The sequence below is a fragment of the Hyaena hyaena genome, unplaced genomic scaffold (genome assembly GCF_003009895.1).
Source record: "Hyaena hyaena isolate Hyena2069 unplaced genomic scaffold, ASM300989v1 scaffold_49, whole genome shotgun sequence".
NCBI classification, from domain to species: domain Eukaryota; kingdom Metazoa; phylum Chordata; class Mammalia; order Carnivora; family Hyaenidae; genus Hyaena; species Hyaena hyaena.
Genome location: NW_024080681.1, coordinates 2,153,149 through 2,166,509, shown reverse-complemented (window position 1 = coordinate 2,166,509; position 13,361 = coordinate 2,153,149). Strand labels below are relative to the sequence as shown.

General features: G+C 33.9%; 1 protein-coding gene across 1 annotated transcript in view; it reads left to right on the top strand.

The window, feature by feature from the left end:
* Positions 1-13,361, top strand: part of ADAM10 (ADAM metallopeptidase domain 10) — a 133,143-nt gene that overhangs the window by 101,481 nt on the left and 18,301 nt on the right. The window contains exons 9-10 of the mRNA XM_039230640.1: positions 5,264-5,427; positions 10,304-10,487. Coding sequence (XP_039086571.1) covers positions 5,264-5,427; positions 10,304-10,487 — 348 coding nt within the window. The remainder of the gene's footprint in view (positions 1-5,263; positions 5,428-10,303; positions 10,488-13,361) is intronic.

The following is a 13,361-nucleotide window of genomic DNA, read 5'->3' as shown; positions in this document are numbered from 1 at the left end:
AAAATTCAGGGATACTTTTGATTTTTTTGTTGTAAATTACCATTAATATAGTGATTCTCAAAGTCTATTCCTTGGACTAGCAGCATCAGCATCATCTGGGAACTTATTAGAAATGTAAATTCATGGGCCCCACCCAGGTCTACTGAATCAGAAACTTTAGGTGTGGAGTCTAGCAGTCTTTGAACAAAGCCTTCCAGATGATTCTGATACACACTCGAGTTGGAGAACTACCATATTCATATTTTTGTCTCTAAAGAAACTTGTTTACAGAATTGCTCCTGGGCAAATGATTGGATGATTGTAAACCAGAAACTTCCTGTCATTTTACATTTTCACTGGTTTGGGAGCTAGGAGACTGGGTTTTTGTCTGTTTTGTCTCTGTAAATTCAGGCAAATCATTTTGCTTCAATGTTTATTTTTCATTGTAAATTCTTCTCTTGTGTCCTTTGAGACTTGATGTTTCTTCTGTAGATCTTAGTAATACTACCTGTTACCTGTTTTTTTCTTTTTCTTTTTTTTTTTTTTAATGTTTATATATTTTGAGGGAGAGAAGGCATGTGCATGGCAAGGTCAGAGAGATTGGGAGAGAGAGAATCCCAAGCCCGCTCGGCACTGTCTGAGCAGAGTCCAGTGTGGCGCTCAATCTTAGCAATCATGAGATCATGACCTGAGCTGAAATCAATAGTTGGATGCCTAACCAACTGAGCCACCCAGGCACCCCCACTGTTGCCTTATATTTAAAAAAATACCATTTCCTAGCTGATCTGTTCAGTTTGTGACCTTTCACAATTTCTTAATCTTTTCATTTTTATTTGTCCTGATTTTGGTTTTGTTGTATTATTTAGCTTAGTTTTATTTAATTCTGCAAATATTTTACTACTCAAATGGTGGTGGGATGGAGTTTGTTGTGATGTTATATTAATTTTCACAGAATATTATTCTAATTATTAGCTGTAGTCTTCACTGACTTCATTAAGCTGGGAAAAAATGAAGGGTAAAACATTTGAATAGTAGATTTCTTGTCTTTAAGACTTCTTATACTACTTTGTATGCTTATGTAATATCACACTGTAGTTGGGTACTGCCTTGGGTTTCTTTAATAAGGAAAACAGCACCTCCTGCCCAACTCCGTAAGTGGAAAACAACTAGTGAACTGGGCTGGCTTGGAGGCTCTCATTTAAAATTATACACAGATTAGGAGTGCCTGTGGATGGCTTCAGCTCAGATCATGATCTCATGGCTCATGAGATAATAAAAAATTAGACACAGATTAGAAAAGAGTCAAAAAAAGAAATCTGGTCTTCCAAACAAAGTCAGTCTTAGATGTGAATCTGGAAAGATTTTTTTTCAAACTTTGCTTTGTATGAGGACTGGTCTGTGTTAAGCAGGTAGTCTCTTATCATTTAATTTAGAGACTGAAACTTTGATTCATTGACTACGTAAATGACTCTATTAAATAATCTTTTTGTTTTATTTCCTTTGTGGCACCCTTCCAACATGCTTTTTGATAGCAGCCTTTTTAAAAAATTTACTAAGGTATATTTTGTTCATATATTGTCCTTCTTAAGGTTATCCTAATGAACATAGTCTCAGTTTGGGTAGGCCACCAAATAAGGCAAGCTCTGTAATTCATCTCCATAATTAATCCTGAACCATTCAGTATCCCTCTAACCATTTGTGAAAAACATTTCCTGAGACATTTCATTTGGTAGCAATGATCTCTTCTGTTTTTCTTAGTTTAGAAATTTTAGTTTGATTTTACATATTAGGATTTAAGGGCATACAGAGCTCAACATGGAGTTCACAAGATAACCCACACACTATCAAATTCTTAACATGTTGCTTAAAAGTTTAATTATAAGGCTAGGAGAATTACATCATTAGAATATTACAACAGGACACTTAATACTGGCATTTTGTGCAGGTCTGGATTGTTGCATGCAGATGTTTAACCTCTGGGATCCCTACCTATTATGTATGAATATTGCTTCGCAGACAAGAAAGGTGAAGAAATGTCCCAGGACATTTCCTGATAACCTTTCTGGGAGTGGTACTACTGTCTGGTTTAAAATTAGTGCTCAGATTAATATTGCATGGTCAGCATGCTACTATTCACTTTTAGGTGTTAAGGCCTGCTCACATCAAAACTGTGGACTCAGACAGGGTATTATATTACCTTGTAGTTTTTCTAATTTGGAGGGGAGGTCTGTTTTAATAGTTTTTGACTCAAACTTAAAAAATTTTACCCTTCTCGTTACTATTTAAAATTGTGTTTTGCAATGATGACTATATGTAGTAAAGTTTACTGTATAATATAAAACAATTACTGAACTTGAGCTGTTGTTTAGTCATAGGTATATATGGTATCACTAATTGAATTTCTGGCACATCAGAACTAGTTGCAGTATTTTTTACAAAATTAAGCCATAACTGAGCACTGATGGTATATGGAATTGATGAATCAGCACTAAACTAATATAACACTGTATGTTAACTATGTTGGAATTAAAATTTTTAAAAATTCGGTGCACTGTTGCCAAAAAAATTAAACCATAGCTGATAAAATTAAACATAGTATTTTTTCCTGTATAATTGAGTTATAACAAATACCAAATATTTTTTTAACTGATAATTATTAAAACTAAAAGCAGTTGTTATGATGTTAAATAAGATGTGAATTACAGAGACTATATTTCAAAAGAATACATTCAAATTTATATATGATCATCTTTTAAGCGAGATAGACCTTAAAAATACAGAAAAATATATTATCAGAGTTTTTAATACATGCTATTTTTTTTCTTTTTTTTAACTGATAAAGATTTACAGTGTGAAGTCTTCTATGCTTAATTCAAGTTTGACAGTACTGCATTGGACCGATTTCCCTATGACAAATCTTCACTGAGGCAGGATATTAATTTACTATTTGTTCAAAACTATAATATGTAGATGATAATTATTCCATACAGAGTGCTTATTCATCTTTTCTAATCTAGTAATAGTGATAGAGTCCTTAGGATTCATCTCCAAAAGTAGTAGCAGCATAAGAAAATATATTAAATATTATTAAATTACTTGATGCTTTCTTTCTGTTAAGATTTCTTTGTAGAAAAGGTAGTAAGTTTTGAGTATCATAAAGGTTCTCTGCTTTTTGATGGTTAAAATCTGCATATGGCTCAGTCTTTCAGTTTACATTTCTGTGAAGCATGTTATTTCAACTTCCTAAATCTTTCGTAACAGTAATTCACATTTATATTTTGTTGCCATATGCTTTCTGATGTTAAAAGGAACAGGGCAGCAATTGTAGCATCATGACATTCTTGCAAATCTTTTGAATTACCTTCTATTGTATGCTTTATTAAGGATTATAAATATTAGATTTTTCAATGGCTTATTAACTTGGTTGTAACTTTGTTTATAGAAAGCTAATTTGAAATAATTTGATCATTTATCAGAATATCCTAACATTTGATTGTATTTTAATATAAAAATCAAAGAGAAACCTTATACATGTGAATGTAAACTAAAGAATTCTCACTAAAAGTCTTTAACAGAGTTTTAAAAAGAGCTATGTTCTTCTCAGTATAATATACCTAAAGACATGGGTTGGCCAGCCGGTTTCTGATGTTTCCTGTTGTTGTTTTTCTAATTTCTTATGTTAACTGCCTTTAGATGTGCAAATACTTTGATTTTGATATTAAGCTTTAAAGTTCCTATTATTGAACAGGTGAATTACAAAGTGATTTAATATAAGTAGTGATATGGCTTTTCTTTTCTATATTTTTATTTTTTAAGTTTATTGATTTATTTTGATAGAGACTGCATGTGCATGTGTGCACCCAAGCAGTGGAGGAGAGGGGCAGACATAGAGAGGGAGAGCGAGAGAATCCCAAGCAGGAACTATCAGTGCAGAGCTTGACTTGGGGCTCGAACTCACAAACTGCAAGATCATGACCTGAGCTGAAGTCAGACACTCAACAAACTGAGCCACCCAGGCACCCCAGTGATATGGCTTTTCTTTTAAAATTTGAAAATATTCTTGAGACACTTTGGAAAATCATAATTCAATTTTTTGAACTTATTTTGAAAAAAACTTCAAACCTGCTGAAAAGTTGCAGGAATAGTACAGTGAACTCCTGATAGATTAATCAGTCAGCCTTTTCCCACATTTGCATTCCTTTCATCCCACCCTCTATCCTTCCTTCCTTCCCACTCCCCCCCCCTTTCTTTACCCACTAGACATAATTCTCCCCCCCCCCACTTTATTCAGGTGTAATTGACAAATAAAATTGTAAGATATTTGAAGTGTACAACGTAATGATTTGATATTCATATACATTGTGAGAGGATTCCCCCCCATTGATTAACAAACACATCCATCACCTCACATATTTATTTATTTTTGATGAGAATATTTAAGTTCTCTCTTTGCAAATTTCATTTGTACAATACAGTGTTATCAACTATAGTCATCATGTTATACATTAGCCACTTAGACTTATTTCTTCTATTTTTAAAAAAATTTTTAAATTACTTATTTAAAAAAGTTTATTTTGAGAGAGAAAGACAGTGTGTGCAAGCTGGGGAGGGGCAGGGAGAGAGTAGGCTCCACGCTATCAGCACAGAGCCCTATGTGGGGCTCAATCTCACAAATGATGAGATCATGACCTAAGCCAAAACGAAGAGTTAGATGCCTAACTGACTGAGCCACCCAGGCACCGTGACCTTACTCATTCTATAACTGGAAATTTGTACTCTTTTACAAATCTCTCCCTATCCCCCTCCACATTTCCCGAACCAGCCCCTGGCAAACACTACTTTTTTCTTTTTTTAAAAATATATTGTGTATTGCCTCTCAGAATAGTGAATTATATACTCATATGTATCACTGCTATTATTTGTAGAAGTGACTTTCTCAGAATCTACTTGAGAATGTTTTGTTCAACTTTCATTTAAATTAAATATAATTTTTTAACATGAAAAATTTTACAGAAACTTAAATATTTGTTTTGCTAAATTGACGGGAGCAAAAATTGGGGAATACTTTGATTATGAAGAAGAACATTTTATTAAGGGCCTTATACTATGTCCTGGGAGTTTCTTTATGTGTACCACTAAAACTTACCTGAAATGACTTCCTAATCTTGGACTAAAGAAACTTTTGAGTATTTGATATATATGGGATATATAAACTGTTTTAATTTAATATACCATATATTAGAAAGTTATTTTGCTAATTTAGCCATCTTTTGTTCTGAATTAGGAAGCTCTGGAGGAATATGTGAAAAAAGTAAGCTGTATTCTGATGGTAAGAAGAAGTCCTTAAACACTGGAATTATTACTGTTCAGAACTATGGATCTCATGTACCCCCCAAAGTCTCTCACATTACTTTTGCTCATGAAGTTGGACATAACTTTGGATCTCCAGTAAGTATTGTCTAATTATTTGTTTTTGAAAAAGTTACTAACCTAACTTTTATGTTGAGTCATTTGCTTGTTTGCATTGAAAACAAGTACACGTGAATGTTTAGTTTTTTTTTTTTTAACTGAAGTATAGTTGACTGACTAGTTTTTTATATATTGGAACACACAGTAATGTACTTGACAACACAGAAAGGGAGGATGGTAGAATATTTGTGAGTTAAACAAGAAGAGTTAGCATAACAATGCAGGATTCTATGAAGGCAAGGAATTTTGTCTATTTCATTCATTTCTCTGTCTGCTGATCCTAGAACAGTGCCTGGTGTGTTTCATTCAAATATCTTGTTGAGTGAGGATCACTTTTCATTGTTAAAAGTACATTTTGAATGTTAGCAAACTGTGGAGTAATTTTTATTTTTATTTTTTTGCTTGATTTCTGTTAAAACGTTACTGGGATTTGGTAGATTTGTCTTTATTGTGGCATGCGATATTTAAAAATCTTTCAGTATGAAAAATTGTAACATGCAGAAAAGTAGAGAAAAATGGTACAATAAATTCTTACATGCCCATCATCCAGAGCAGGGGTCAGCAAACTTTTTCTATAGAGACTGCTAGTAAACATTCTAGATTTTGGAGGTAACATTTGGTCTCTATTACATACTTTTCTTTGTTGTTTTTCAATTCTTTAAAAATGGGAAACCATTCTTAGCTTACACCGTATAGAAGTGGGCTGTGGACTGCCAAGCTCTGATTCAGATGCAACAGCTATCATGATTTTGAACTTTTCTTTTAAGGTATTTATTAGAAGCAAATTTATTCATCCTTACATATTTCAGTATACATCCCTAAAGAAATAGACATTTTCTTGCATAACCATGATGTGGTTATGGTGCCTGACAAAATTAACAATTCTTTGGTATCCTTTAGTCCTCAGTCCATTATATTGATTGCACACACAAATACAAAATACTGAAAGATAGTTTCTTTGTGATTTTGGAGGGCTTATTAAGTAACAAATTTGAGAAAATTTCATTTGACAACTATATGTGAATTTATTTTATTTGTACCATATCAATTATTAAAAATGGAAATTTTCATGAGTTTAGAAAAAAGTTATATACTTGGAGCTTAACATCTGCAAATGTACTTCTCTAATTTTCTCCCATTTTGTAAACTGGAAGTGCCACCTCATTAAGTTGCAAGCCTTTCTTCTTCTAAGTCTCTTTCAGAAATTGATAGATTATTATCAGTACTCTTGGATAAACTATTTAAAACGTCTTCAGGGGCGTCTGGGTGGCTCAGTCGGTTAAGTGTCCGACTTTGGCTCAGGTCATGATCTTGCGGTTCATGGGTTTGAGCCCCATGGTGGGCTCTGTGCTGACAGCCAGCTCAGAGCCTGGAGACTGTTTCAGATTCTGTTATCTCCCTCTCTCTCTGACCCTCCCCTGCTCACTCTGTCTCTCTCTCTCTCAGAAATAAATAAATTAAAAAAAAAAAAAACATTAAAAAATGTCTTTAATCTCTCTACCTCTTGACTGCTTCTATGATCTGTTCTTTTGTTTGTTTTGTTCTTGAGTTTGATATATTTTTTTCTCCTTAGAGGTTCAAAACCCTATGGTTTCTCGTTATGTGATCTCTGAGCAGAGAACTATTATTTATGATTAGTTTGCTTTTTCAAGGGCAAGTAAATACCCTCTTTTCTCTCCCAGTCCCCTTGATTCCAGCCCTTATCAGGGGAGTTGTGGTATCCTTTAGCTACTCCTCTGTCCTTTAGTTAGGACTTTCCAGAGTTTAATGTACATACAAATTACCAGGGATATTAAAATACAGATTCCATTTCTATTGGAGGGGGCAAGTTTCTGCATTTTTAAGACACTCCCAGGTGATGTTGTAGCTGCCCCTGGTCTGCAGGCCACGTGCAGAGTAGGGCATCTAATCTGTTCTCTTCATTTCCTGTGTAATCTGTTCTCTACCCAGCTGCCATAAATTTTTTTTTAATTAGCATATTAATTTCATATTACTTAATGCTTTTTGTTTAATGGATAAATCGGTTTACATTCTTTGCATAGCCTGCTATCTTTTCCTCTCATACAAGATTACTTTTAATGACTCTGCCATGCTAAATCACACCCCATTCCTATGCGGGGTAAATATTTATAAGTACTTTAACAGAGAAGCCAGAACCATAAATTCCTGAGCTTATCTGCCTTGACATTTATATCTGAAATCTGTCTTCCAATCTCTCCTGTCGTACATCTGTACTGTGTCAGTGTTACTTTCTCTCTGAGTGGTTCACACTGTCTCTTATATTTATTTATCTTACCCCAAATCTTTATTGCACACCTGTCGTTAACCACCTTATAAGCTTTGTCTTGAGAAGTTGTAATCATAATGACACTAGTTTCTCTCAGTATGAAAGTTATAATATGTGTTTACTCTTACCAAATTAGTCTTTGTGATTAATTAATGTGAAATCACATTAATTCACAACCCCAAGATTACGAGGTGCACACTCTACCAACTGAGCCAGCCAGGCACCCTTGATTAACCTGTAATGGATTTATGGGGCATAGACTAGCCTGGGATATCAAAATATGCTCTCTTTAAAGTAGAATGTAGAGCCTTCAAGGGCTGGGGGCAGTGCTTAACTCATCCTTGTATCTTTATATTCTATTTTAGTTCCTTGTATAATACTGGACACACGCTAGTATTTATTGAATTGAAATAGGTAAAACATTCTGTGATAATATCGAGAGTTATACAGTATTGGGATTTGTTTTCTTTCTTTTTCTAAAACTCTAATGCTGAGAATAATTCCAGTGTCCTACATTATCATAAACCGAATAGAATTCTATAGAATGAAAACATAAAGCAAGGTAATATTGGAGAATAGTAAAGAGCTGATAAATGCTGAATCTAGGTTCAGGAGAACAGTAGGAGGTACCGTGAAGAATAAATGTGATAGTAGAGGTCTTATTTTTCAAGTTGCTTTTTAAGTTGCTTCAGGGGATGCCTGGCTGGCTCAGTCGGAAGGGCATGTAACTCTTGATCTTGGGATCATGAGTTCAAGTCTCATTCTGGGTGTAGAGATGACTTACAAAAAAAAATAATAATTTTAAAAATCTTAAAAAAATAGTTACTTCAGATTACGGAGTAGAAAATGAAATAACTTGGGCTCTGAAAAGAAACAGAATGCCTTTGGACATTCTTTCTTTCTGGAGGGTAGAATTGTATTCAAATGACAATTTAATTAAATAGAAGAATTTTACTCTAGGACTGAAATTTTTTTAGCCTTTCCGACAAGTTCTGCATTGTTGTTTGAGGTACACTGTGAGATTTTTTTGTTTTTTAATGTGTCTTTAGTTTTGAGGAAGATAGAATAGGAGTGAGGGACGGGCAGAGAGAGAGGCAGACACAGATTCTAAAGCAGGTTCCAAGCTCTGAGCTGTCAGGACAGAGCCTGATGCAGGACTTGAACCCACAAACTCTGAGATCATGACCTGAGCCGAAGTCTAACACTTAACCAACTGAACCGCCGAGCTGCCCTAGTTTGTTTGTTTGTTTGTTTTTAAATGCCTGTCCCCTGAGGGAGGAAGGAAAGTGGGAAAGCTTCTGTGAGCTGGTAGTATTCTGTTAGTTAATCTCCATGCTGGTCACATAGGAATATTTAAAAAAAAAACTCAGAGAGCTATAGTTGGTACTTTGCACTTTTCTGTATGTATGGGATACTTCAGTAAAATTTGCCAACATCATAAACATTTTGTGTACGTATACATGTATGTTTCCTGTTTTATTTTGAAAACAGTGTTTTAGTTTTACCTTTTAGCTTTTCTTAATTTTCATTTAAAAATAGCATTTACATGTCTTTCTTATGTACTTAGTTAATAAGTCAACTCTCTTCGATGCCTATCTTGTATGTACTTAGCCTCATGCTATTCTCTTTTGTTTTCTGTCTTTCCCTGTTTCTGTCTTCTCTGAACTAGTCATAGTAATTTAGCTTATATGTTAAAGACTAGTCATTTTAAGAAGTTTTTATTCCTGTTACTAATTTAGAAAGTAGGCAAGCCTATTTTTCTTTTATTTGTATTGGTTTTAATTTTAATTCCAGTGGAGTTAACATACACTGTTATATTAGTTTCAGGTGTACTATTGTACAGTGATTCAACAGTTCCATGCACTACTCAGGCTCATTGTTATAAGTGTATTCTTAATCCCTTTACCTATTCCATCCACCCCCCTGCCATCCTCCCCTCTGGTAACCATCAGTTTGTTCTCTGGAGTTAAGAGTCTGGTTTTTGGTTTGTTTCTCTTTTTCTCTTTTTTCTCCCCTTGTTCATTCTTTTGTTTCTTAAATTCCACATGAGTGAAATCATACAGTATTTGTCTTTCTCTGATTGACTTACTTCACTTAGCATTAGACTCTCTAGCTCATCCATGTTGTTGCAAATGGCAAGATTTTTTTTTTTATGGCTAAATAATATTCCGTTGTATATATGTACATCTTTTCCATTCATCTGTCAGTGAACACTTGAGCTGCTTCCATAATTTGGCTATTGTAAATAATGCTGCAGTAAACATAGGGGTGTATGGTGAGCTTATTTTTTGATAGACTTTCTGATGGTTTGTCCTCCTACTCCCTGTTTACAAGAACTATAAATTGTTGTGGCTAGACCCTCACTCATTTTTCCTTCCCTTCTAAGACAGTGACCCCTAAAAGAGGAAATTGTTTTCCTTCTCACAGTCTAAAACAATTGTAGGATCTTTTTTAGAAGAGAGTCCACAAGCTTCCATTGTTCTTCTGGTGAGAAAATTACATTCAGTCAGATAACCCGAAAACCTTATTTTACTTCCTGTTTATGTAACTCTATATTCTGTTTGGCAGCATGATTCTGGAACAGAGTGCACTCCAGGAGAATCTAAGAATTTAGGACAGAAAGAAAATGGCAATTACATCATGTATGCAAGAGCAACATCTGGGGACAAACTTAACAACAATAAATTCTCACTCTGTAGTATTAGAAATATAAGCCAAGTTCTTGAGAAGAAGAGAAACAACTGTTTTGTTGGTATGTATGTTTTCCTGACCCATAGTTTCAAACTTTGAGAAAATTCGAAACACCTATGCACCTACCACCTGTATTTTATAACTAGTAAAATTTTGCTGTATTTACTGTCACTGTTTATTAACTTATCCATCCCTCAATCCATGTTTTTAGTTGCAATTTAAATTGGATTATAGACATCAATGTACTTTACCCCAAATATTTCAGCCTGTATAATTGACTATCAGAGTTCAGTATTGTTTGTGGTTCTTTTTTATTTTTTTTAATTAACATAAGTGAAATGTTGTACAATGAGTCCACCATTTAATGAGCTTTGGCAAATGTTTTTACATGTATAACCTAAGCACCTATCAAAATAGAGACTATTTCTGTCATTCTAGAAAGTTCTTTCATTTCCCTTCCTAGTCAGTGTCTTCCCCCAAGACACTCTCATAGGCAACCATTATTCTGATTTATTTAACTTTAGAGAAATTTTGCTTGTTTTGCTTCATATAAGTGGTATCATATAGTTTTTATTCTTTTGTGGAAGGCTGCTTTCATTCAGCATATTTTGAGATTCGTCATTAGTGTTTTGTTCTATTTTATTGCTTAGTATTGCATTGTATGACTATATCACACTTTGCTCATCTGCTTTCCTGTTGATGAACACCTGGGCTCTTTAGGTTTGGGCTGATATGAATAAAGCTGCTATGAAATTTTTTTTCCTATGAATAAAGCTGCTATGAAAATTTTTTTTCCTAATGATAAAGAAAAAAAGGTATAAAGTATGTAATATAAATAAAAATAAATATAAAATAAACATAAAAATACACAAAATGTGTGTCTAAACTAATTTTAAGTTACAATTCAGTGGCATTAAGTACACTCACAGTGATGTGCCACCATCACCACTATTCATTTCCAAACTTTTTAATCTCTCCAAATAGAAATTTCTCTAATCACTAAGCAGTAATTCCTGCTTCCCTCTCTCCCTATCCTTTGGTAACTTCTAATCTATTTTCTGTCTCTGAATTTACCATTTCTAGGCACGTCTTATAGGTGGGATGAGCCAATATTTGTCCTTCCATGTCTGGTTTATTTTGCTTAGCATTCATTCAAGCTGTAGCATATATCAGAATGCTATTCTTTTCATGGCTGAATAATATTCCATTGTATGGATATACCACAGTTTGTTTATCCGTTCATCTGCTATGCTTCTTTTGTGGCATTTAATGTGTTGTAAATATTTTACCTTGTATTATGTTTGTTTGGGTTCCTGTCCTGTTTCACAAGATGTAAGTTACCTGAGGGCAGACACACCTCCCTCCCTCCTGCTGAGTCTCTCACGTGCCCTGCTAAACCATTCTCCATTTCTAAAATTTTGTCACTTCAAAAATGTTATATAAATAGAATTCTATAATACTTAAAACTTTTGAGATTGGCTTTTTTTCACTTAGCATAATTCCCTGAAGACGCGTTCAAATTATTACTTGTATCAGGAGTTTGTCTTTATTACTGAATAGTGTTCGATGGTATGGATGTACCACAGTTTGTCTAAACCACTCACCTGTTAAAGGCTTTCTGGACTGTGTTCAGTTTCTGTCTGTTATACAGAAAGCAACTATAAACATTTATGTGCAGTTGTTGATGTGAACATAAAGTTTTCATTTATCTGGGATAAATGCCCCAAATCCAGTTGATAGATCAAATAGTAATTGTTTGCTTTTATTTATACAGAGCTCTCAAAGTGTTTTCTAGCGTGGGCATATTATTTTAGATTCCCATCAGCAGTGTCTAAGTGATCTAATTTCTCTGCATCTTTGCCAGCTTTTGGCATTTTTACTATCTTTATTTTATCCATTCTGATAGTATAGTGATATTTTGTTGTGGTTTTAATTTGTATTTTTCTGGTGAGTAAAAATGTTGTTCATCTTTTCATGTGCTTATTTGCCATCTGTATATCTTCTTTGGTTTAATGTCCATGTTTTTTGGCCATTTCTCATTGGATATTTTTCTGGTGAGTTTTAAGAGTTTTTTTTTTTTTAAGTTTATTTATTTATTTTGGGAGAGAGAGGGAGAACCAGAGGAGAAGGGGTGAGAGAGAGGGAGACAAAGGATCCGAAGTGGGCTCTGTGCTAATAGCTCAAACTCACAAAGCCATGAGATCTTTGCCTGAGCTGAAGTCGGAAGCTTAACCAACTGAGCCACCCAGGCACCGAGTTTTAAGACTTCTTTATGCAGCCTAGATACTAGTCCTTTGTCAGATTTTTTCCTAGTCTGTAGTTTGTCATTTTATCCTCTTCCCAGAATCATTCCCAGGGTAAAAAATAAAATTTTAATCAGGTCCAAATATCAGTTTTACTTATTTTGATTGGCTTTTATTTTAAGGCCTTCTATTTGTTTTAAAAGGGCGTATTAAAATTATACTCATGTTACAATTGTTATTATCACTGGCAGTTTTTCTAAAGCTTCTTAATGTAGAAGTGCCACAGAGACTGTTCATTTGTAAACCAGGTTTTCACAATAAACTTTCTAATTGAAGTTGTTTTTTTAAAAATGAGCATATTGCTTTGTAGGACTTGCTTTAAGAAAACTCGTTTCTTAAATTATAATGAGATGTATATGTATTATAATCTTTGCATTAAACATCACCTGTGTGTTATAGCTTATTTGAAGTAATATTTCTGTGTGAGATAAAAACCAGTGTGTAGTAAATATTGCATCAGAGGTTTTCTGACTTCATCATTTTTCCTTTTCTCATAGATTACGTGTCACATGAATCGTGAAATGATTATTGCTAGACTTCAGAAAAATCATTTTTATTTACTAAGTATATATGTCCATGTGCATGCTTCTAGTTGTAGAGAACAAAAGAGGTGGTATAAAATGAAAGAGAGG